This window comes from Nipponia nippon, unplaced genomic scaffold, assembly GCF_047370975.1.
Source record: "Nipponia nippon isolate SJK-2023a ecotype South Korea unplaced genomic scaffold, ASM4737097v1 scaffold_9, whole genome shotgun sequence".
In the NCBI taxonomy this organism is placed as follows: Eukaryota; Metazoa; Chordata; class Aves; order Pelecaniformes; family Threskiornithidae; genus Nipponia; species Nipponia nippon.
The window spans coordinates 15,263,925-15,290,255 of NW_028262413.1; the positions used below are offsets into that span (position 1 = coordinate 15,263,925).

Here is a 26,331-nt window from a genome sequence, read left to right on the forward strand (position 1 = left end):
TGCAGCCTGCATCCGTGGCATTTGTTACCCTGGGTGGCTGCACAGGCACACAGGCTGGGTGTGCTCAGGAGCAGGCTGGATGAATTCCTATGCAGCAAGTCCATAAAGAGATATTAAGGGACTAGGCAAGGCCCCCAAACGTCCTTAGTTATGGTGCTGGGGAACATGAGGGGGAGAGATGGCAGAAAATGGCTACGCTCGGGTACTGTGCCCAAACAGCATCTCTGACGGTCCAGCCAGGCCAGGGTGCCTCTGCTGTCATCCAGTAGGGCCTTACAAAGCTTCGCTTTCTTTAAAACACAGGATAAGGATTTCAGCATCATCAAGTTTCTTTCCTCGTTCCCATGCAGCATTAATAATAAACATAGTAGTGCAGTTATTAATAATAGCAATGACCAGTCCTCTCTGCTAGTGAAGACACTGAGCACAAGCTGGCAGATGGAGCGGGAGCACAGAGCGCTGCCTCCCTTCGTTCCAGCAGAGGCAAGACATCACCCCAGGAATTTTATAGTTTCCTGTGAAAGAGGTCCTGCTCATTCATCAGGCATTGAAAAGTGTGCTCAAGCCAAGAATGTATTTATTTTTGATCTAAATATAGTTGAAGTTCTATTAAAAAAACATGAGGAATGTCAGGGCTCCCACCCCAAGGCCGTCACAGGGGAGGCGGCACAGAGCATTGAGTGTCGGTCCCTCGTTCCCACATGTGCCTTCATCCAGGGATGCCCATCTCACCTTTCCTGGATAATGGTTTAGTGCAGGGACAGAAGCCTAGCGTGTGGGGACGGGAAGGGCTGATGGCCCCACTGCCTCCCACAGCCTCTGGCTGCTCCCACTGTCCCCCACCCTGTGCCCAGGTAAGACATCGGTGGCTGCAGCATTTCCCTGAGCATGGGAACACAGGCAGGTTTGGAGCATTTAGCAGAAAGCAGTGAGCTAAAGGCCCCGACATCGCTCCAGCGGTGAGTGCCCCCCGCCCCTGGCCCCGGTGGGACTGGGAGGGACAGTGCGGGGCAGGGCAGGAGCAGGGATACTGCAGACCGAGGATTGCCACCAGCCGCCTCACTGCCCATCGGCTGCCGTGGTGGGGTCAGGGTGCTGTTTGTTAAGAGACCACTGTTTGGCCCTTTCCACACTGGCAGCAGCAGCAGAGAGGATGAAGTTTATCTCGTGCTTCAAGAATGACTCGATGAGAGTGAAGTGCGGTTTGTATTTGTTTCTGAACAACCACTAGCAACTGCTCAGTCCAGAAGGAATCTGGCCTGATGATTATTTAGGCTATTTGGATTGCTTCTAAAGCTTATCCAAACTGTCTGGTCCCTCTCTGTTGGTGGCTCAGAAGAAAAACACCCTCCTTTCCTTCCTCTTTGCCGTGATGGTGTTGTGTGGTCTTCTCAAACGGCAAGGTACCCTCCAACAGCCTCAGGTCCAGCCCTCTGCAGAGGACAGGATCCTGTCTGGGGATGGCTGCTGGTTGCATTTCACGCTAGCCCAGTCACCATGGACCAGACGGCTTCCTCGGGCAGCCAGCCTGGCTGCTGCCCGCTCCCCAGTCCCAGCCCCAGCCCCAGCCCCAGCCCCTGTGCCCTGCAGCCTACCAGGGGCTGAGCACCCCTGCACCTCCCCTATCTCCCTTCTCCCCTGCCAGCCCTAACTGCCTGACATATGGGAGCCATTTCCAGCTCTTTATGTGCTCTCTTTCCTTGTTGTTCTTCTCAACAATTTACCTTCTGTGTGCGCAGCAAGTCATACCCATTTCTATGCTGATGTGCAGCAGTTTAGGTCTCCCCACGGCTTTTGCTGCCTTGCCCAGATTTAACCCTTCAAACAAGACAAAACCAAGCCCTGGCTGTGGCTGCAGAAACTGCAATGAAGCTCCTGCATGTGAGCGGCATGGGCGCTGCATGGCCGCAGCCGATGGTTCCTCAGGTCCAGGGGACCCCAGCACCAACGTCAGCGCCCGCTGCCCTCTGCTGCACAGGCCACCCAGGACGATGAGCCACAGGATCAGCTTCTCAGGTCATTTTTCAGCCTTACACAGGTCATGGACTTGTTTAACCCAAGTAAGGCCAGACTAAAACTGCATTAGATGCACCTGCCAAAAACAATCTGTCACTGCCATGCAGGCAGCCTGCTTGATTTATGTGCCCCGCTAGCCTGCTCCACTGCCCCTGGCTATAGAAAATGCATTTATATCTATATGTAAGTACACACACACACTTATATCTATATGCATATATATATATATATATATATATGTATATATGGGAAGGAACAACTTGTAGTGCTGTCTAGGGAAACCTGCTCTTACCACCTTTGTGCTCTGGAGTCTCGAAGCTCTGAAGTGCAGGGTTTGCCAAAAAAAGAAGTGACACCCTTGTCGATTTTTAAAGACTAAGAAACTTTTGTTAGGAACAGTTTGGGTGTGGTTCTGGGGCACACTTATATGGGCATGCATAGGGTAAAGAGTCAGTCCAGAATTAGCCATTAAAAAAACCTTTTAAAATATGTGTTTTAATAAGAAGGCCGTTAGTGCCTGTGTTCCCTTTTGCTGCAGAGCGCTCGGTGGCAGCAGCATGGCCCCTCAGAGCCACACCAACCCAGAGTGAGCAGGCTGCAGAGCTGGTGCGTCTGCCACGCTTCGCTGCAGCTCCTTTCCTGCAAGCGCAAAGGCCCATCTGCCTGTGGCTCTCAGCATCCTGCCCAAACGGAGGCCTCGGAGCACGCCTGCATGGTGCTCCTGCTTGCAAAACCCCCCCAGTAACACTGGGTCAGTGACGGGCTGAAACCAGCTCTGATCTGACATCCCCAACACACCCACCCTGGGGGCAGCCTCAGTGCCAGGGACGATGCAGCAGAGCATCGCTCTGTGCCGGGGCCGACACCAGGGAGCATCGCTCTGCACCAAGGCGGCAGCTGCTGCCTGTGTCTCTTCCCCCTGCCACAGCAAAAGCAGGAAAGTTCCTCTCTCCCTCTCATCCCCTCTGCTTACACATTAGAAGAAACTGAATGTTTTTTTCATTTTAGAAATAGCATTAGAAAACACTTCCTTTACAAAGTAATTTTCAACTCGCTTGTTTAAAATTTGTCGGCTGCTAAATGTTTTTGCCTGGTCATTTTTTCCTTGCTCTCGGTCAAGCTGATTTATGGGTCTTTATCTTTTAAAAATTTCCCAGCCCCTCAAGCTGTGCTTCTTCCACGAGGATTCTGCTGTGATAACCTACTAACTGACAGGCAAGAGCGCCAGGCTCATCCCAATGGATGCAGCAGTCTGTTGGGGGCTGCCAGTACCACCCAAGCAAAACCCCTCCGTTAGGCCCCAAACAGCACAAGAACTATGTCAAAAATCATGGGGGAAGAGAGGAGGGTTGTTTGGTTTGCCTTTAAATATGAGTGCTGGTGTCTTTCTGTTTGCTTGCACATTTCTGAACTTTTTAGAGTCTGTTTGCTTCGTCTCCTCAAGCTCTACACTGCAAACACAAGTGTTTGCACTTAAATTAAATTAGCCTTAAACCCAAAGCAACCTGAGGTGCTTCTGCGAGCTTTTCTGAGATAAACATTGCAAGATTGGTGATAAAAAAGAAAAAGCAAAGGAGGAGCCATGGAGAACTGCCTCCTGCAGGCACTTGAGCCAATACCCCTTGTCTGGACGAGGCCCAGGAGCGGGTGCTGTCCCCAGGGGCAGAGCTCATCCCCCGCAGCCCACAGGCACAGGGGTAACCCCATGTCCTCCCCCCAGCCTCCTGCTCTCCCCATCCCTGCAGCCGCCAAGGGCATCGCACGCAGCACATACCACAAAAGCCTTTTATTCTTAGACAATAATTTTCATATTGGTAAAACCACTCCTCAGATGATGTTACCCGGTATTTTAAAATGAAATCCTTTAAAGTTAGATTTGCTAATTGGATAGATTTTGAAATATATCATTATAGATTATGTAGCAACTCAGGAAAACTGACAAATAAAACAGGGAAAGAAAGGCACCAGTCATAAACTGCATAGCTGGACTAAAAATGTCTCTGTCAATATGCATCACTTCAATGATCCAGCCTTGCAACAAGAAAGGAAAACATCCACAGGGGGAAATCTTTACCCAAAGGCCTAACCCTGCCCCCAGCAGGAGGCCTGGGGCTGGCCCCGACTCTGAGATACAAGTGGTTTGGATGAAGGGGTGTCATGGTTTTCTTCCCCTTCTCCATTTTGTTTGCAGTCCTCTGTTGCAGACGCAAGCACACCTGGTGCGGTGGGAAAGGTCCTGGAGCATCCCCGGGTCCCTGTGGCACAGGGGGCTCGCTGGGTGATCGCTGCCATAACTGTGCTTCTCTCCCAGCACCGAGTCTCAGATGATGGTGCAGCCACAGCAGCACCTCTCGGGGTAGTCCAGCACATACACCTTGTTTTCGAGCCCATAGATGTAGTAGAGGTAAGTCTTCCCTGAATACTGGTAGTGAACTTCTGTGATGGGGATTAGCTCAATTGTTTGACGCTGGGAAAGGAAAAGCTCAAATTAAATATGCAGTTTGGAGCAGAGGCTCTATCTTGCTTTAGACCAACATGTGTAGAGAGGAAAAAAGCCCCAACTTTTAGCCACAAGCCTCACAGGTCTGAGAGAGCTGCTGCTTTGTGAAGGGGGAAAGAAAATCTGATGGAGACCTACCAGCCCATCACTACAGCCATCAAAAATTCCCCTAGCTGCAGGGAGATAGCATGTTATGGCCCTTGCATACTAGACCACTTTTACTGCATTTATAGCTATTTAAGCTAATTCCTTAAATCCTTGAAGCCCTTGCTTCCAGTCCTCGGTGTGTTAGCATATGCCCCTGTCTCATGCATGGTTGAGGTCTGTGTGTGAACGCAGTTCCCTGTCCTTGCCCTGAGAACACAGGGGAGCCACGGGCATCTGGATGTGCACCAGCAAACACTGGCGTTGGTGGTGAATCAGCTCCTTTGTGGACACATGTCACCTCTGTCCCTTGGAAGCAGGAAGAGATGTTAGTGATGGGCCGCACTGTGCAGCAGAAATTGCTGCAGATTTAACCCCTGCTGCTCTGCTCCCTTCCCTGTCGGAGGGGGAAGAAAGCTGCTTTCATCTCTACTTATCTGGTAATTGTTACTCATCGCTGAATTACAGGAGATAGGCTGGTATCAGTGCTGCAGTGGCACCTCATCTCCTCATGGAGGGCCCTGCTTTGCTCCTTCCTTTTCTTTGCAGAACAAGTTTAGCAATTCCTGCCTTTCCCTAACACCAACCAAACCCATGGTTTGGAGAATTTTTCATTTGTGATCAGCCAGGACTGCCACCAGCTCAAACCCAGCAACATACACCAGCCCCTTAGGGCTGCTCGATGGGATGAGAGAGGGAGGGGAGTCGAGCAGTGCCCGGCAGCCGGTCCGGTCTCCTGAGCAGCCGGTGCAGCCCCAGGAGCCACTGAGCAGCAGCAACCCTGTTCAAAGCCAAGGGGCAGGTACCCACCCCGTCTTTCACCTCCTGTTGCAGTTACATGTGCAAAGTCTCAGTTTTATATAAAGCTCAACAGCCCAGCAAAGTCTGCCAGGCTCCAGCCCCTCTAAACCCAGAGGGTATCTGTGGTCCTGATATTTACCTCCAACACATGGCCAACATCGTAAGAAGCCAGAATAGCATCAGCCAAGCAAAGAAGAGATTTCCCCCCCAGCTTTCTCGAAAAGATGCTGATTATTAAGTGGATGAACTTCAGCCAACAACAAGCGGAGTGGATGAAAAATTCAATGGTGGGGAAAGCGCCGGCAGAAGGCAGCCTGGATCAGCATAAATACCATGTGGTGCCAGGGATTTGGCAGGGCAGGAGGTTTTCAGCACCTGCTTTCCCATACAGCTAGAGGATGCTTTGGATAGTGTGCAGCAATCTAGTGAACAAACTGCCTTAGATGCTGAGAAGTGGAAATTATAGGCTGGAATTAAGTTGGAAGACAGAAATTTGCCAAAGAGCTGGTTTTGACAGACCACATGGAAAATCAAACCGTCTCCCTTTAAGTTTATTTTGGTCTTTCAGTTTACTTGCATTTTTAATGTGAAACCTTCTCTTTCCTGTGAGTGAAAAGACAGTATGTTCTGGCTAAACTTTTGCATTTGCAATCACATTTATAATAGCAGCAACAGCGATTACAACAATCTAGCGAGAATCAGATGGAGTGGAATCCTAATGTTTATTCAAAATTAGCTTCTAAGATAAAAATAATGGTAATAAATAATGTTTGCCAGGGCTTTGAAAAGGTAAAAGGAACAATAATAACCACAGTCACCTACGTCTTTCAATACATGTCTGAAAAATTATTTCCCTGGTATTTTGCTTGATAATTAAGAGTTCTTTGATGATTAGAATTTCTTTTTCATTTGCTAAAAATCACCTCTAAATAAAAAATGAAAACGGTTACTATTCTCAGCATCTTATTGTTTCTACCCAAGCTCACTAATCAGCCATCATTAGCTGATCCCTCGGGCGCAGGGATGCGCAGCAGACGGGGGAGGGGACACGCAGGCAGCTCCGCTCCAGGCTCCCCCCTTACCTGCCGGAGGATGCGGGAGGACGTGGCAAACGCCGCGCTGTGCTCTGCGATGGCTCGCTGCGAGGCCAGGGAGATCTCAGGTTCAGGAAAGTCGATGATGGGGTACACCTGCAAGAAACGGACCCAGATGCGAAAAAGAGAGACCCTGTTTTTCTGGCAGAAACATATTCATTTCACCTGTTACTGGCCCATGCAAGGAAAGACCTGGGCATATAATGGAAATAAACAAAATAAATGCTAAGCTCAAAGTCCCAAAGGCATGTCCATCCCGCCCCAGCAAAATGTAGAAGTGTCCAAAATAGGGACCATGCCTCTCTAGACAGAGGTTAGGGCTGCCCGTGGAGCAGGACAGCACGGGGAGAGGCTGCTGTTCCCAAGCTGGCAGGTTTGGTTAAAAACTGGCACCAAGTGTCTCTGTGACTCTGTGCCCCAACAGGATTCACTGTCACCTTCTTCCAGCAGTGCAGCACTGTTAAATTTGAAAGGTTTTTTAAAGCCTCTCTCCCCCAGCATGTGGACAATTTACAGAAGAAATACTGGGCTTGTGGGCAAAGCAGAACTAGTCATGAATGCAGCTACTTCTTGCAGAGCCAGGAGTGATAGTCATTTATGTGAGAGGCCCACTGATTTTAATGCTTATAGGACTTCAGATCTAAAGCATTCGTTGGAGAGTGACTCAGATGCTAAAACATCATTCAAACCCCAAAGGGATTCTGCAACACCAGACGCAAAGTCTTCACTACAGATGCATGACACTGAGTAATAGCTCTCTGGGGGAGAGCTGGTCCGTGCTTGGATGTTGCCTATCTCCCTGTCTTGGGACATGACTGAAGTTTCTACAGGTTATTGCAAAACAACTAATAAATAATAAAAAGGCACAGTTAAATCCTTTCTCATTTGCATTTGCATTTAAAAAAAAATCAAGCTGAGGACTGAGCAGTACAGAAATGGCACTGGCTGTAGGAGAGCACTGTGCTTCAGCCATTTTCGGATTGTTCTGCCCCAGACTTTTGCAGGTATACAGAGGCAGATTGCCTCTGGGAGCCCTGTACCACAGGAGCTGGAGGAGAAGAGATGTCCAGTGTTGATGAACATCTTGTTTAAGGGCCCTGCACCTGCAGGTCCCCATGGCAGCCCAGAGAGCAGCCCCGGCCAGCAGCAGCACCTCTGCGCTGGATCCTGGCTCCAAAGCTGGCAGGATCAGCTCCTGCCTGTGGGATGAGCTCCCGGCGGCTCTGCAGGCAGGTGGGTTTGCTGGCTGATGGCAATGCCATTCAGGCACTCCGGCAAGGGGCCAGAGCCACTGTCCCATGCCCTCACCCTGCAAAGCCTGCAGCCGACAGTGCTGACACTGTGCAGGCAGTGGAAAATGTGCAATATAAAAAACCCCAGGGATGGATGTGCTGCTGGATGCCTCCTGCTATTGCTGGAGAGCCACAGAGAACAACTCTGGAGTGGGATTTCTGCTAGTCTGGCAATGGCCACCAAAAGTAATCTGGATGCTGGCTGATGCAGTACGGGTTGATCACATTTTGTCAGGCAGAAAACCCAACAACTCTCAGTTCCTCAGGGGAAGCTAAGGGTGCTCTGCACTACCTAGGGGCAATGGCCCTAAGCCACCTCGTCGCTTTGGTCCCGGTGCCGCACCGTCAGACCGCACATGTCACCTGCAGGTAACCCTGCTTCTGCCAAAGCATTTCTGTTCCAGCCTGAGAGCTCCCTGGCCCCAAGGCCCCCACACGGAGGAGCAAAGTCGCCATCTCCCAGTGGCTGCTGATGGAAGAAGACCCACTTTTGCTGGATTTCATAATCCCATTGCTCCCTACATTTCTCCCGACTGTAGAAATGGGAAAAGCTGTGTCCCACGAACAGGAACTCAGCAGCTCTGCTGCAGGAGAGGGCACTAGTTATCGCCGTGTCCAGAGCAGCTGCTGGCCACCGCAGCAGAGATGCACAACTGGAAGCCATTTCACATCCCCCCTTGTTCACAGCCACTCCGGGAGGGATCCCCTCCAGCCCCACGGGTAGCACTCACCACCACGTTTTCATCTTTAAATATATTCTCTCCACTGACTTTGCTGAGCAGCTCTCCTGGGATGTTCAGATGATGCTCAGAAACAAATTCAAAGACATTGTTCTTCCTGCAAGAGAGAGAGGAAACAACCGAGTGATCCAAGGCTGGTTGTAGGGCACTGAGCTATCTCCAGGCTCTTTCTAAATGCCTGAGCAATGCTTGAATGCTCCCTGATTTCTGAGGACAGTAGTCATGCCTGCCTAACCTTTGTGCACTCCCGCATTAGTTTCTTAATAACCTTGTATATGCAACAACCATGGGTGACTCTTGCATCAATAATCCAGAAATCAGCCGCTCATGGTGATCACCTTGCCTTACGGCTTTCAGAGCATCCCACACCTATTAATTCCTTGCAGCAGGAGAGGTCTTATATTCCCTTTCCAAAGCCACGGCTTTGATTAAAGTGAACCATTTTTTGCTCTATTACTTGTAGGACACGGGCATGGTTAGTGGCTGATGGTGGCCTCCAAAGGAGCTGAAGGTCTCATCTGGCAGAGCTGTGCTGGTCTGGGGTAATGCAGCCCTGGGGTCCCCGCGCCCCGCAGGAGTCCCACCAGCGACATGCATGGCTGGGGCAATTTCCAGCCTCTCAAGATGGACGGAGATGGTGTTTTGAAAAATGAAGGTCTTCACACAGGGTAATTGAAGGCATTTTGTACAAAAACAGGAAAGTGCTCAGGAAGCACCCAGCAGGGTAGGTAATGGCTTTTAGCTAAACCTCACAAGCTAAGATCTTTTTCAGCCCCATCTGTTATCTCTGGCACTAGAGCTCCTAAATGGGAAATGCCAGAGCAACACCACAGCCAGCAGCCTTGGGCCATCACTAAAACCCCAGAAAAAGGAGCTCGGCCACTGCCCCACATTGCTCCTGGCTGGCAGGGACTCTGGGTCTGGGCTGTGCAAGCTCATACCAGGCAGTGGCTCAGCCGCTCCATCTCCATTTCTGACTTTTCGTGTGACCTTGGACAATCCTTTACCTCTGTGCAGCTCCCACCACGCCCCATGGACAAGACTGCCATCATTAAGGACTAAAGCTGCCCCTCTAAGCCCCTGTTTCTGCCTGACCAAAGGCAATAAATACTCTCTCAGTTCCCCCTTAGGGAGCACAGCTGAGCTCCCAAGCCTTGCAGTAAAATAAGGAATAAAAGTAACAGCTCTGGACTTCTACCCATGGTGCTTACCAGGTTATCACCAGCTGCTTGAAATGTTGGAGCTTCTTCTCTCCCTGGCAGGTTGCACAGGTCTTGCTGCCCCGGCCAGAACAGGTATTGCACCTTTGGGTGCAACAGTAAGGATTTTAAACAGGATTTTAAACACTGCCCACTTTCAGAGGCCTGTGGATTTATTTCAGACTGTTTGTGTAGCTCAGCTGGGTCAGCAGTACAGGAGTCAATGATAGCACATGTACCGCACATACATCTTCCCCCGGTCTGTGACTCAAGGGATATAGCATATTTGCTGGGAAAAACAAATGACTAATGCCAGCCTCAAATCTATTTGTAAATGTGGAATTAGTCAAAGAATGTATTTGTACATCTAATTAAGGATAATCACAATTTCCCCATACAACGGTAGGAAGGCGAGTGTCACTTTGAAGACGCTGCCTGTGCTTCTAACAGATGCAGGAGGCATATGCTTATGCATGGAGCATTTTGATTGCATCAATGCAACACAGATTAGCAGCAGTTAACAACTGATTCATTAAGGCTCTTCAAGCCATCATTAGCCCCAGTGGATTCATGCTTTAAAGTGACTGCCATGATTATGCACGATACCATCTCTGTTATTTTAAACTTAATGGAGCCACATAAACAAAACAGTTTTAGAACAGTGCCTTCTTTTTTTGTCACTTAAAGATCATTTTTAGGCCTGTTAAGTTTCATGTTTGGAAAAACCAGAGGGTGGTAATAATTCTCCAGGCTGCGCTGGCTGTGAAACCTGCCAAACCCCAACCGGGCGCTGTGGAAACTGGACCTAAGAGCAGCTCTGAAGTTTGCTGCTGCCATCCCGGGCCGGCTCCTTCCAGCCCCATCCCACCACCCACTCCCCGTGCTCTGATCCGAGCTGAGCCCACCAAGACCTGGGACGGGAGGTACAGCATGGACCTGGGGAGACTCAAAGCCTCTTTTCTGTCGCAACTCCTGAAGGTCTGAGAAACTCTGCTTTCACTGGAAAACCCAAAGTGTTCTCCAGCTTCCCAGAGATGCTGGGAAATGCAACAGTCTTATAACAGAAAGGTAAAAAATATGGAAGAAAGGAGAGCCAAAAAATTATTATTTGCCAAATGCTTAAGAGCTTATCTCATGAATTTGGGATAACAGCCTGGTTTCGGAATGCTGAGTGGGCCACACAGAGTGAATAACAGACGTTAAAATGAAAGGTCATTTAAAAATCAGAGGCGGAAAAGGCTATTTCTAACCATTTTTCCTGGAGAATAAAGCTACTGCTGTACTGCTTTCTCTGTTAGGTGATCTTCATGGTAGAAAATAAAAAAAGCACACAGGCATGTAGAGCATGCCCCAGCTCTGCACTGTAACCTCTGCCAGCAGCAGGTAAGTGGAGCCATTTTGGCTCAAACATACTGGGTTAAGGGCTTTTTTTCCCCTACCAACTTTCCAGTATTTTCCTCCTACTGGCAGGTCTTCAGCAGATAACCTCCACCAAGCCAGTGGGACTGGGACTGGTTTCCACTAACCATACCGTTGCGTGAGCAAACATGGCCTAAGGGAAGCAATACGGTCCGAGCAGAGCCACGCTAACTGACGCACAGAGGAGCCCATCCTACCTTTTGCGACCTGTACCTGAACAAAGCTGGCATCTCTTTTGCTGCTTTAGCCTCTGTCGGGATCCCTTGCACGTTACACACCTCGTCTACAGATATATCAAAGAATTAAAATAGGTGGTGGCTGCCAGAATAAAAAATGTCAGGTTTATAAATCAAAAGCTTTTATGTATGTTATCAGAATAATTGCTAACTCAGGCTTGCAGGGAAAGGTATATGCCAAGTACATACATGGCAAATGAAAAGAATGTACAAAATAGCTCATAAATTGTGACTCTGGATTAATTAGATGTTCCAGTCAAACTCACCAGTGATGCAAGCCAGACACACAATTTAGTTTGAAATGTCTTTTTTCTTCACACATGTTTTTCCACTGTTATTTATTAACGTAGTTAGTAGTAGAATTTTATTTAAGTATTCCTATTTAATCAGATTAACGTTAATTAAGTGGCAATTTTAGTGCAGTAACAATATATCTTTTGGCTGTCTTTGGGAATATTTGTGCAAAAGAACAAATAAAGATAGGAGGCCAGATTTGTAGCTGCACTCACACCCCTGGGTTAAGCCTCCTCTTCCCTTTGGAAACCCCAAATACAGAACTGAGCATATCTGAAAGACAGCGACCAATTTGCTGTATTCCATGCCTAAGATCTGACCTCATCATCTCAACAGTGCAGAAGCAAATTCTCCTTTCCTTCTCACCATCATAACACGTAGGCTATCGATTGTGGACAGGGTAAGACATCCTTGCTACCTGGGCAGGATTTTGACAACCTCATTCAGGATCTCTGCAGAGGCCCTGGGAACATCAGCTGGGAACTGCACTGAACACGACTGGGTTTGGGATACAGGGTGGCAAAGGGGGAATAAAACAGAACTTCCCCTCGGACTTCCAGCCCTCATATGAAGTGCAGCAGTAAGATGGCACACGACGTAATTCGCAAATGAAGCAATAGGAACTGCAGGCTGCCTGGCAGAAGGTTTCCCAGCTCCTTACCCGACCTGCCCCGTGGCACACCCCACACTTGGACCGGCCGTGACCATGGCATCTGTGACAGTCCTGAAATCAGAAGATTATTCATGCACAGAGCTGCCCAGGGATTTCAGATATCCCATATTATGCACATCCACTCTCCCTGCATCAAAATTCAGTGATAAAATTCTGGTCCTAACAGGACAGAATCCAACAGCATAAAATTGTGCTGTACAACCATTAAAGGAGTCATAAATAATAATTATTTAACAAAGGCAAATATCTATGTAGTGCTGGCAAAAGAAAGTAATTTTTTTTCTTTATTCATCATATCACTTAAAAAGTAAAATAAATTGACCAGCTATAGAGCTTGTCAAAAGCTAAATGGGAACTGTCATGCAAACAAATGTTCTGCTAATGTCGAAAAAAAAATTTAACAAAAGAGGAAAGATTATCCAGTGCTGTTCATTGAAAAGGCTGCAGCAAGGTTTGTCCTCAAACTTCTAGAGGAAGAAAACACCAGGAAGAAGGGATCTCTGACTATTTTCCCCGGCATTTAATGAGGAAAAACCCAAGAAAAGGAGAACCATAGTGAGGTGCCCATCACCATCCCGAGAAGCTGAGGGTCCCAGGGAAGGGACACTGCCCCAGTTGGGGGCTGCTCCCTGAGCCCCAACGAGCCCATCGGCCAGGGAAGGGGCTCCCGCGAGCAGCCATCAGTGAGTGAGGACTCACCTTGACCAGTGCTGAGTGGGGCACCCGGCAGCGCCGCGTCTGGCCCTGGAAGAGCGGGGGTGCCCCAACCTCCACATCCCAGGGGTCCAGGGGGGTGTCCCCGGGGGGTCTGGCTGCTCCAGGCTCTGCAGGAGGGGATGGCATCTTACCCATCTTGCTGGTGGTAGTGCTCAGATGCTGGCCGGCTCCTGGTGCTGCTAGGGACTGGCCAACATCGCTCCCCATCCCCATGTGGGGGTCGCACCAGAGACTGACCCTACGTGGTCCGTGCCATGGGCACCCGGAGGTGCTGAGCATCCTCCTGCCACCATGGCACAGCCCCTGTCTCCCCCCAGCCCTCCCAGCAGACTCCCTAGGCCAGTGCGGGCACCTGGGATCAGCCGTCACCCAAAAACCAGGGGCAGAGGTTCCCCACAGTCCTCAGCAGGTTGGCAAAGAAAGAGCTCCACTGCCTGCATGTGCCCATCCCAAATCAAGCTTTTAGAATACATGGCACTTGGTAGGAAATTACTGCTGCAGAGGCAGGGAAATAAAGACCTCTGCTCCCAGGGCATGCTGCAAAACCTCCCCAACACAAGCAAAGCAAACTAAGCCTGCAGAGGAAAGCATTTTGCCCCAGCTTCATGGGCTCTGCAGATCCCTGTGACAAATGTCCACAAGGGATCAGATAAACCTAATGCACGTTAAACCAGGCTCAAGTCATCTCCAGGAGCCACGTGAGCCCTGGACGGTGAGCACTGCCACAGACCCCAGCTCCAACGTGTGGGGCATGTCCCACAAGAGCCATTCCAGTGGGAGACAGGGCAATCACTTACTGGTGAAAGGCTCGAACGCCCACTCGCTTAACCTCGACTCACTGAACGTCTCCAGTCGATACTAAAAGAGAAAAATCACACACTCACCAGAAAGACAACTTGCACAAAGCAGGCATTTAAATTTGAACCGTGACTTGCTAATAACGGGTCTCAGGAGCATTCCCAGACTCTTCCATCTCTGAGTACAACTTGCATAAGAAAAAAGGGTTGGCATTTTCACAGCAGAAGTGAGTTTTGCTATTATTTGGAGAATCCTGTGGCTTATTTTTTAGGAAAGGGCCAGATAATGTTTGTGAGTAATCTCAGAAGTAGAACAAACACTAGTGTAAAGGAGTATCTGCCCCACAGTGCCCATCAAAGGGCATTCCCAGCACCCTGCTCCTCAATGCTCCTTCATTATCCCCTCCAAGAAGCCCCAGAAAAGGGAGCGGGGTGGGCAGAGCAGCACTCCCCTGGACGGCTGCCCAGGCAGCACCAGCACCAAAGCCTGGCACAGAACCCACCATTTTGGTTTGCTGGGCATCTATTCCCCAAACCTTGACTGACTCAAGATCCAGAGACTAACTGCAGCAAGCACCAAATCTGCAATAACTATTTTCAGTGAGAGGGAACCAAGTCCACATGTTTTCTGTGGAATTAAACATTACCAGAATAAATTCACAGCTGGGAGGAGGCGTGGCATTATAGGACACTCTGTGCTTGCCTGAGCCCAAAACACCAAGCTGCAGAGCAGGTTCCTGCAGTTTAGCTAAGGAAAGGGCTCTTTCGCCACAGCTAGGCTGTAAGAGAAGGCTTCCAGGGGCTTTGCCAAAGTGGTGCTTTACTGTAGAGGAGGATGGACCTTTCAGCTATAAAAAAAAGCCTGTAGTCAGCTCTTAGGTAGACTTCCCTTGGAAAGCACTTGTATGTCTGTGTTTAAAGTAGGATGAAAGCCTTTTAATTTAATGAATGAATGGTTCTTGGTGGCCCAGTGTCACTATGTAACTGGAAATTATCCCAGCCGCTCAGAAGAGGTGCCCAAGATGCCAGGTCTGGAGGTACTCACTCGGTACGTCCCCAGCTGCCGCAGCCGCTGGATGGCCAGCTCTCCTGCGGCTCTGCTCCCATAGCAGCATCGGGAGGCCACGAAGCGCAGGAGGGCTTGCCTGGCCACCGCCTCTGACATCGGGGGCACGCTGGGAGGCAACGGGAACAAAACAGGTTTATACTCTTAACTTTTAAAGAATTAGCTGGAAACATTCAGTATATTTAACCTACTGCAAAAAAGTGAAGTAGAGCCCATTTGGGAGCACCCACCTATTTTACACAATCACTGCTGGCATCCTGTTTAGTACAAAATAAAAAGAGATTTACACTCTAAAAAATATCTACATGCAATATCCATAAGGTCAATATTAAAGAGTGGTCTAAAATAAATATGTGTGTGTGCAAACCCTCGCCTTCAGCAGGCTGGGTAAAGGAGAGCTGATTCGAAACATTGTTGTGTCTTTGCAAGCTACAAATCAACAGCTTCCATCAGCTCACAGGATTAGAAATGGCACTTTTTATTTTTCCAGACCTAGGACCCCTGTTACTCTGAGCTGTTTTCTATTTTCAGTTAATAGAAACAACAGCAGAAAGACTAACTTGTGCATCAAGCAGATCCCGTGCGCCCCTTGGCTCCCTGCAGCAGCTCTGCCCACGCGTGGCTGGGGTGGCAGGTCCCTGGAGGTGCCACAGGCAGCGCGGGGCACTCCTACCTCCCCTGCCAACGGGGATAGAGCGGAATGATGAGAATAGGAAAAAATGAGCCTAAAAGCCGTTTCTCAGGGGTGGTTCCTCAAAAATCCTCATCAGTCATCTTCTTAAGTAAAAGAGAAAAACCTACAGTAACTGCCCGAGCCTGAGACAGGTCCATCTGTCCTCACACTGTCCATTACATATTTTTTCATCTCTCTGATTGGGAAAGCATATTAAAACACCACGAAGTAAATGGTAACAGAGGAGATAATGTCAGCATTTGCTCTGTGGGAATATTCAGCAATGAATCCTTTCCTCAGAGCCCATGACGTCTCCAGCCTCGGTGGCCGAGCGAGCTGGCAAGTGTTTTGTTAGGACCCCAGACAATATTCATTAAGAACCCTCCCTGTCAATACGGTGACAGCTGAGATATTAAGAAAACCCTCTTCAATAAAGAGCAGGAGCCGATCTCACAGCTCGTACAGCTGTTTCGGTCTGGCAGGGATGCTAGCGCAGGGCAGGAGGGGCAGCTTGGCCGGGCAGGAGCCAGCGCTCCCCCAGCTCCATCACCGGGCAGGCGCTGCCTGCAGCAGCCCCGACACCGCCGCTGCCGGCTGGGGACCCAACTGTTATCCCCGAGCTCACTGCTATCCAAAGGAAATTTAACACACGTCTCTTAACAAGTATCCCTGAACCTTCACATTCCCTTTTTCTTTTTTTTTTTAACCAGATGTTTGTTTCTCTAACAAGTGTTCACCAGACATTGATCAAACTCAAAGCTCCCATGTTTATTTATTCACTTTCCTGTCCTTTCAAGACTGTGTTTATGAGATGATTAGGCAGATCACTGTCCTGCAGTCATCTTTTCCCCTCTCATTAAGGCTGAGAAATGTAATGCCACTAGATATCCAGTCTGAACCCACATGTAGATGAAGAAAATGAGCAGGAGCAGACTCCCACCATCTTATACTACCTTGGATCAAATGTTGCCTTTTGAGCTGTGCTTGTTTTTTCTTTTTCTCTATGTGCAAAGGAAAAAGGTGGGTGGGTGTTTTGGTTTGTTTTGTTTTATAAATTCAGGATGAAAATCAGGAGAGAAAAAAGACAATAAGCAATAAAAGCATAAAAGACAGAATAACTGACCCTGGGAGAAGGACTAGCATAAAATCCATGTGGTACTTACAGTCCAAAGAAAACGTCAAAGTTTGAGCCCCACCTCCGAGGAGTTGCTCTGGTCACACCCAGACAGAGGATATTTTAGCAGCCTTGCCGCTGGGGACGCTGGGCTGTGGGGAAGGCAGCCCTGCACCTGGAAATTCAGTTTTTGCCCCTGCCCCAAGGCTTTCACCCATGCAAGTCAGCACTGCTGCTTCTCGGCACTGCCGGATCCATAAGACACCCGTCCACCTTCTCCCCACCTTGGCTGCCCAGCACAGGGGGACAGGACTGCAGGATGCCTGGTGCAGGGTCAGCGGCAGCAGTTGGGCCCGACCTGAGGGCTGGCCATGGTGGCAGGAGGCGGCACAAGGATGATGCCAGAGCTGTCGGTGCCACAGGGGTCTGCGTCTGCCCCCGGGATCAGCCCTGGGCACACCTCAGGTTGCCGATGCCTGCGGTGAGGGCAGCCTTTCTGCCATCTCTGGGGTCGTGGGACCCCAGCCAGCTCTGGGGGCTGGTGCAAGGGCTCACCTCCCATCCCAGGGCTGCGCTGAGCTGCTTTCAAGAGAAGTGCATAAAACACACTCCCTACAAAGCTGCTTACCTGTGCTGCATGAAGGGAGGCCTGCTCCTCTGCTCCCCAGGCTTGCCTGGTGGGTCCAAAGGTGGTGGAAGGGGCTTTGTTCCTACGGGAAAGGGCAATGGAGGAATTCAAGCCCAATTTAAACCCAAGACAGATTTTGCTCACAACTGCAGGAAGGTTCAGCTGTAGCAGCTAAAGCCACTCCTGGGTCAGCAGTTTGCTTCGCACCAAACACCCCCCGCAACCCAGCCAGAAGTTGCTGCCAGTCCGCCTCATCCCAGTGGCATTCCAGCAAAGCACTGGGATGGCTCCCAGGTGAGTTGGGCAGCCGTGCCCATGCCTGTGCCCTCAGCACTGACCCTGCTGCTTTGCTCAGGGCAGTGCAGTGGTCCCAGCCCCCCGCTCAGCAGAGTTCTTGATGACTTTCCAAGTAGGGAGAAGCACAGCCAGATGTCAAAGCCAATTGCTTTCCAAAACATATCTGTCTGCAAAAGAAGCAGGCCGGAACAGCGGCTCGGGAGGTAAAAAGGACTCTGCGAGCTGGACAGGCACACGCCCATTGCAGTAGCTGTAGCGTACAGGAGGGAGGGTTTCATGGGACTGTCCACCCTGCACGGCACCTCCTTGGGTTAGGCAGCTGCTGTTGTTTCCTTACTGTCAGAAGAATAAAGTTACAGGGGTACAGACTGTCAGTGCCATGCACGTACCTCTGCCCTGGACGATCCACTCACAGTCACCCAGCCGCCCTGGGGGTGCAGAAGGCGTCAGGGGATGTCCTGGCTCTGGGTCCAGGTCCAGGTCACCTATAGCCCAGGGAAACACCAGTGAGTGAGGAAGCCTCGAGGCTGGTTGGCGCACACACCAAACGGGTGTCACAGGCCAATATGCAGTCAGAAGATCTGCTGTCCTTTCCCACCGTCTTGCTTTCCAGGAGCTCAGTCCCCGTGCTGAAGTGGAACAACACTGACACCCTGTGTAGGTGACAAAGCCCTGCAGGTCCTCAGCTCCCTCCGTGGCCCGGGAGAGCCCTGGAGGTGAGGAGCCCGGCGGGGGCAGCCGCAGCCCTGGGCTGGCGGCGCAGGGGAGCGCGGCCCCGGCTGGGACGGGCGCCCAGCCCAGGCTGGGTTAAGCACACAGGCAGGAGAAAGGCGCCGGGAACTTTCCACACACCCAGAGACATTGCCTGGTAAAGAGGTGAGACGTTGTAGCTGAAGAGCTCAAAATTGCACACATTTACATCTTTACGGGGCCATGAACAGAGGTGAAGGTCAGCACCTCTTGGCTGCCTTTGAAATGTCAGTCCTTAGCTTGACCAGCAAAGACTCTCCTCTTTAAGCGACTGCCTTTTCTAAAACTTTCCAGCTTATTTCAATTCTGCTTGTGGGACATCAGTTGTTTTTTTCCTTAGGTACTGCTCTAAAAATAACCACTGGTAGCAACTGGTCCTCCTGATGCCTAACACAGAAACAATTCTTTTTATTAAGCCATTTATCCAGTGACCTTTCATATCGCAGCAGCTGATTACAAAAATTCAGCCTGTGCAAGAAAAGAGCGCGCAGAGGAGCCAGCAGATGCCAGCCTGGCAACAACAGGCAGTCTGACCGGCACAGAGAGGCTGAGGGTAGTCATCCATCAACTTGATTTGCTCGACTTTCCTTCTGAGAGCATCTTCCTTTCTTCCAGGAAGCTAAATTAATCTCTCCATTATTTCTTCCTATGAAAATAAGAAACTACATGCTTCATTTGAAATGTCACATCACTCGTGCAGGAGAAGACATGGCTGTCCTTGAGCTGAAGGAGCACGTGTTTCCAAGTAATGGTAAGTGATAAGCACTACAGAGAACTTCCTTGTGAAAAATCAATCAGTAAGATGCCTTCAGTGGGATTATCTTGGTCATGTCTAGATCAAGCAGAAACACCTTCCTCAAGCAGTAAGTAAAACATCCCAAACAATTTTGGATTCACCGGTCAATTAGTTCACAGACAGTGCCAGTCTGCTGGGGCTTCATAGTAATGACAAAACTCCAGCTTTCTCTTCCGTGCAGTGCTGGAGAGGTGCTGTTCCTTCCCCTCTGTTTTAGCATTGCATTCTTGGTTGTTGGTTTTGGTGTTTTGGTATGTCTGTGTGCAATTGTATACTCATAAGGAAAAGGAACCACAACTATGATTGAAAATGTTGTGAATTTCCTCATTCAGAAAGTGCAGCTTTTACAAACCTTTAACAACTGAAAGGACTTGCACACCTTTAGCAAGGGCTCCCTTTCTGCAGCTCACCAAGGCTCGCGCAGCCCTGCTCAGGTGGGCGAGTGCCGTGCTCGGCACGCATGGGAGGAGAAGGGCGGAGGGAGGATGAGTGCCTTCCCTTCGTGTGCTGCAGAGAAATATTCCAGAAACATGAACTCCCAGGTTCTTATTTTAACTCTTACATCACAACAAATCCTTTATTTTCATTCCAATATAATGGATTTCTGTACACATTACCAAGAGAACCTGAATGCCTATTTTTAATGTGCAAATGTTAAACAAAAACCTGTTTACAACAAAAGATGGAGATAAGAGTATAAGTATCAAATTCCAGTCCAATGGAAATGGTTTAAGTGACCAGGTTAAAAATATCCCAAATTTGGAGTAAATAAATCAACTGCACGGTTGTTGCTACGGTGATGTTGGAAATCACAATAGTCTATAAACATGAACACATAGCTCCATTTTAAAACAACAATAAGTCTGAGATAGACTTTGACCAAAGCCAGGAAATTCAGAGCTTGGGCTGTTACTCATCCGATATTTCAGGTTCTGTTCTGTATCATCAGGATCCAGCTCTAGACACACCAAAATAGCTAGCAAAATTCCCACGGCATGCAGCAGCAGGAGAGCGAGCTCCAGCCTCAGACTCGAAGCTCTGTTTGTCAGACCTGTGCGCGACCCATATCACACCATCCCCTAAAACCCAGCGTGCTGCAAGGTCCTGGGCACTGAGCACACCGCCTGCGTGGCTCCTGCAGTGCAGCCCAGCTTCTCACTGGGTTCATCCGAGCTGGCATCAAAATGTGATTTCACCTTTGGTTGAAAATCAGGTTATAAAATCAGTTTATAAAAGGTTTGGCCCTTTTGTGAGCAAATAGGGCAACACTGGATGGTTGTTAAAATATGACCAAACCTCTTGTGCACTGCTGTGTTCCTACCCTTCCTGCACAGGGACACCAACAGCTTTGAGCATCTTCCTCAGAAGGACCCCCTGTCCCCTAACGACTGCCGGGACACTGCCACCTCTCCCGCTCAGCAGGGCGGGAGAGCGGGGCTGCCGCCGCCTCTGTGTCTGACCAGCTGCAATGTGGGTGTGCAGCCACGAGCCGAGTAAAGACCTACATGGGTGGAAACCTCTGTTCGCCTTCCTGAGGTGCCCAAGATCCACATGGCACATCGGCACTTAACATTTACGTTCCTCGGATGTCTAAAATGAGGCTTTTATGCATGTACTTAAAACAGCCAGACATGACAGTCGTGTGCACTCAGACCCCATTTCTCAACTGGAAAATCCCTCATCTCTCACCCGAGGGTGCTGGGCTAAGTGCTCGCAGGCAGTGTCGAGGCTCAGTACCATGTGGAGCATGACTGCTGGTTAGCTTTAAAGAACAGCTAAAGGAGGGGAAGTTGGTATGAAGGCACCTCTGTATGGGAAGCAGGGTTGGGTTCCTCCTGCTGGAGCAGTAACCGTATTTTATCTTTTGAGGACATTCCTCTGCAGAGAGGGACAAGTTCGAGGCAGGTATAAACCAAGGCCAAACGCTGCTTTCCCCACACACCCCTCCAGACAGCCCATGGGGACAGCAAATACTGCAGCTGGCAAGAAGTGACTGAGCAAGAGCCCATTGACGTCAGCAGGAAGACCCCCATTTTCAGTGCATTTAGGATTGGAATCCATAGGCAAAAGTTTGGGAGAGTCTCAATCTTTGGCAAACCCTAGCAGTTAACCTGTGGTTCTCACCCTCATCAGTTACTTCCCCCACTGCTTCACTGTCTGGCTGGTTGAGCTGGATGTCAGCATTCCATGCAGCATCTCCAGGACCACAAACTTTTTTTTTTTCCCGGCTGATTAAACAGAAACTTCCTGTAGCATCATTATTTCTTCTTTAGCTAATCAAAGCTTTTCTCATTCATAAATTAAGGAAAGTCAGAACTCAATTACTTTTCAGTAGCATCAGTGACAGCGATATTTCACTGGGGCCCCACACAATTAGAGTTTCTTCAGGCACCATATTAACATCTAATGAAGAAGATATAGTCAAGGGCATAAGATCAAAGCTCCATCATGACAGATATTTTGATTAAGCAGCATTTTGTTAAAAGATAACAAACCCCAGTTTAATCTCTAACCCATGTCAGGCAGTTTATAGTGGGCTCCAAGAATCCCACCTTAAAGACAAAACTAGGAAGCATCCCAGGAGCAGAGATTCAGGGACTAAGTTCACACCTCTAAGGATTAAGTCCCTGTTCCACTGGAATCAGTGGACTTTGCATTGTGCCTAAAGGTACAGCAACACCTTTAGGTCACAGACATGGCACAACCAATGTGCTGACCCTTTCCGCTCCTTCCACAAACACCAACTGGACAAGTGCATACACTGACATTTGGTGGAAGAGAGGTTCGGTTCTGGAAACAGTTATTTTTAATATATTACTTGAAAACACAGTTTATTAATATCTTAATCAAGAAGTACAGCTGCATAAAAATAGTAGATGAACCAGTCAGCATGGCATGCAATGTATTCCTTTTAGTTTTACTTACTGTCTGCTTTCATTTCTTGTTCCATTTTCAAAGGCTAGGAGCAGAGATGTTCCCATCCCAGCAAGCTCCTCTGGAATACCTTGTTTTCTGCAAATTCTGTGCTCACAGCAACAAAACCCAGCCCCCATGAGCCACTCCCCTTTGCCAAACAATGCAGATGTTGGGAATTAATGAATCAAAGATGACAAAGCTGGACAAAGCAGAAGCTTGCCAGGAAGGAAAGTGCCAGACAGCCAATGCACACCATGCTGGCTTCCCAAAGGAAGCCCCACTGGAGAGGAAGATGGTCAGAAATCATGGAGGATGCACATGGGACCAAATTACAGCTAGAGGGATGTAAAGAGACTATAAGATCCTTCAGACCCCTTCACAGTATGGTTGAAATCCTGGAATGTGAGGCACACTGTCTATTCATCACGTGCTCAGCTGGTGAGCAGGGGCTCAAGGCACCGTTCACTCTGTAGAGAGGCAGGTGCCTGTGTGCATGCACGCAGCCAGGTGCCTCTGGGGCATCACATGAATATTCCACGAATTCAAAGTTCTCGATGTCAGCTTTTTTCCAGTATCTAGTATAATTATTAAATACCTGCTAACTTAAGTGCAGATGCAATGCTTCATTCAGTGCCTTTCTTTTGCCATGCTGGGTGTGCATACCCATGCAAGCCCTGTACATCACCGAAGCCGAGTCCCCAGGGAACACAATAGCTGTGCAATGAGCTAGTGACTGCGTGGCAGCCAAGTTACCCTCAGCTTTCCTACCTTCCTCTTGGGTATCTCACATTTGTGCTTTTTCCACTTGCTCTCCCCAAGCCATTGGCAGCCCATGAACATGGAGAGGGAGCAGCATGATGCTGTGAAGCTGATGAGCTGGTGACTGTGGCCTCAGAAACCAGCTAACAAGAGGCTCTAGCCAGTTAGTCGATGATCATAAATTATGACAAGAGCCTGTTTTTAAAAGCTGTCCCTACTCACCAGACCCTAGGAGCCTCCCATAGCTGTTCTTGTAGTCAAAAGGCTGCTGTCCACTTGAGGAATCAAGAGGTGGTTTTCTGCACCAATATACTGAGGTGCCACACAAGTATCTGTGAGGATATAGGTGATTTCCTTAGAGTTTGCTACATTTTTCATCAAAAGAACCAACTTCTGACCCAACATCATGGTCTGCAAGAGCCTGAGCTTTCAGTCCAAAGTATTGCTGTGCATGGGCTCTAACAGGCAGAGAAGGATATTCTCTGCAGAGATTTGTCCACCCCAATCGCTGTCCTAATAACTCAGTTAATGCTGCAGGGGTGTGACTGTGTCACTAGCAGCACACTGGGGTCCTGTGAGCTGGGGAGGGGTGCCTTTTTAGTCCAGTATTTAGCTCAAAACATAAACACAACTGAAAGCACTAAGCACTGCAGGGCACTAGTGGAAAGCACTGAGTAAATGGTGGAGAGTTCTGTTTTGGCAAGGGCTGAGCTAACAAGGCCAAGCCAAGCACTGCCACGGCCACCAATTTCTAGAGGCAGCTGTGGCTGCCACGGCCTCACCAGATGCAGCTGTTGATCCAGCATGGCAGCAGCTGGAGGACCTGCCATGCATTTGGGTCCTTCCAAATCAAATTGTGCAGCTATTGACAATAGCATTTCTTCTTTTTTTTTTTTTTTTTTTTGAGCTTAAATAATGGCTTAAGCATCCTAAATACATTCAAGGCTCCAACTACACCATGCTACTTGCAAGCTTAGATCCTTGTTGCAAGCACGGGGGCTTCAGAGCCTGCCAGGGGAGCGAGCAGAGTCCAGAAGTGAAGTTTCGCAGCGTGCCCACTCTCTGCAGCTCCCCCAGCCCCTGTGCTGGCAGGGGCAGCAGAAGGGGCAGGGCCTGGCCGTGGTTATTAACACCAGATTATCCTTTCCCCATACAAGTCCAAACCTGTCTCAGTAAATGCCTAATTGGATTTCATGTTAATAAAGCCTATTAGCTGCGTGTGTCTGGAGGGACTCTGCTCTTTCCTGCCATGTCCGTGCGCTATCACAGGCAGTGTTAATCACGTTAGCAGGGTGCTGCCGAGGGCTGCTGCAGCCCCGCGCTGGACCCAGGGGCTGGCAGGCAAGCCAGTTTCTTAAAAATAAGAAGAAGTGTGATAGGGGCAGGCAGGGAAGAGCTGCCCTCCAGAGCAGCTCCAGAGACCCACACAAAACCACCTCCCCCACGGCACCAGGGCTTCCCAGGGCGTTAACCAGGGGAGTTAACCACCTCAGTCCTCCAAAGGGCAGCTGGACTCTGACATGAACCTCAATCCCTGAGTGTTGAAGCCTTTTCTAACTACAGCCGGGCAAGATTTGTTGTTCATTCTCTGTGGCATGATGCAAACTTGGCCAGAGGAAACTGGCAGCTTCGTTTGGGGATATAATTAATGTAGCTAAGACTACCAACACTGCAAACACAAGCTGGTTTTAATTATGTTCGGACAGTCTATGCAATGACAGCCTCCAACACAGCTAGTGCTTAGTAGTGTGAACCACACCGGAGAACAGAAATTTCTCATTCAGCTTAACAGGGCTCCAGCTAGGTGAGTCAAGACATGGGTGTTCCCATTCCCCAGATCAGCACCCATCCCATCCATCACCCATAGCACAGCCCCTCCACACAGCTGTCACAGGCGACACAGGGCGAACAGCGGGACAGACAGAAAACCAAATTCCCTTTAGCAAGGAAACATGCACAGCTAACGCTGGTACAGACATTACTGTCGTCTTCCCTGAGCTGACCGGCATCACTGGGCTCTGCTTCCTTCCACGAGCTCAACATCCCAGCACAAACTTACAACCACACAGCCCCATCGTACAGTGTATACCACTGCATGTTGGCTATATCACAGCTATGTAGATACACAGTGCAGTCCCTATCCAGTCGAATGCCTGGAGAATGTTTGACAAGCATCCTTATAATGGCTGCACTGGCTGTGTAGCTATAAAGCATTATTTAGGGATGTGCTAGGTGCTTACTGTTGGCCTTCATGCTTTGCTGGAGAGACACTTTTGGAAAGTGCTTCTTTTCTATTTTTGCATATTGTATCAGAGACTCTGAAATGTGTCAACAGTTAAAAACTACACAGAATAATTCTAAAGAGCTCAAAAACGTAACTGCTTAGGAGTGTTCACACCCTTAAATGCATGTGAATAGTACGACACAAATGAAAACAAAGCTGTACTAAACGTCTGTTGGATCATGATAACATTGTTCCTGAACTGCCCCTTTAACTGGAAAAACCAAACTAAAAAAAAAAAAAAGGCAAAGGAAAATCTTGATTCTGTGAAATAGGATAACAGGTTATGCTTAACAGCATTAAACAATGGGATTTGGGGATTACCATACGCAATTAGAAATGTGACGTGGCTGTAGCTCTCTATGAACGAGCTGCCGTCTCTCCCAGCAGTTACAACCGAGGATCAGAGCACAGGGTATGTACCAGTGCTCTTTCTGAAAGGCAGGTGAGCATCGCTTACAGGTTACAGTAAATTTTAAGTGAGTTGTTAAAGCTCAGCAGGAACAAATACAGAGAGCCTCCTCAGCCCACCACGCACCAGAAAACCCTTTTATCCAGTTTCCAAAAGGGCTGACTTTGACCTGAGCAGCCCTGCTCCCTGCGCTCCAGCAGGTAACCCCGGCTATCTTGCTCTCCGATGCCATTAAGGACCTGATAATGGCACAGTGAGTGACAGGCAGGAGTGACAGGGGTGCAGGCAGCCATGCCCAGCCTCCCCGTTTGCAGCAGACCCCCCGCCACGCAGCCGATATACCTCCCACCCGGGGGGCTGAGGTCTGCCCGCAGCCCTGCTGTGAAATGCATTTCCAATGCCCATGGTTGCAAAGGGGGCACGGGGAATCACAGGGGGAATTTTGCCAGTTTTTTAACACCAGGCTGGGGGAGCTGGGGCTGGTGCTGGGCGGGTGGGATCCCAGTCAGAGAAGCAGCAGGATGGGATGGGCTGTGCTGGGTGGAACTGTGCAGAACTGATGCTTCCTGAGCCACAGACTGAATTAATTCAGAGTCCCTACCCGTTTCAAGCAGACAGCTGACAAAAAGCTCATGGGTAGATGGGAAGGTGCCTTCGGCCCCGAGGGCAGCCCAGAGAGGGTCTTCTCAAGCAGCCTCAGCACCTGGCAACAGTGGC

The 26,331-nt window shown here is 49.3% G+C and overlaps 1 protein-coding gene across 1 annotated transcript; it reads right to left on the minus strand.

Annotated features, from left to right (window-relative positions):
- Window positions 1-4,024: 4,024 nt before the first annotated feature.
- Window positions 4,025-22,224, minus strand: SSUH2 (ssu-2 homolog). Its single transcript, XM_087744438.1, has 12 exons — window positions 22,172-22,224; window positions 18,090-18,185; window positions 17,404-17,485; window positions 14,968-15,097; window positions 13,923-13,983; window positions 13,108-13,232; window positions 12,397-12,459; window positions 11,403-11,488; window positions 9,799-9,891; window positions 8,579-8,684; window positions 6,544-6,651; window positions 4,025-4,483 (listed from the first exon to the last, which is right to left on the minus strand). Exons 1-12 carry the CDS (start codon window positions 22,194-22,196, stop codon window positions 4,337-4,339), a joined length of 1,122 nt encoding a protein of 373 aa, XP_087600564.1. The 5' UTR covers window positions 22,197-22,224; the 3' UTR covers window positions 4,025-4,336.
- Window positions 22,225-26,331: the final 4,107 nt, after the last annotated feature.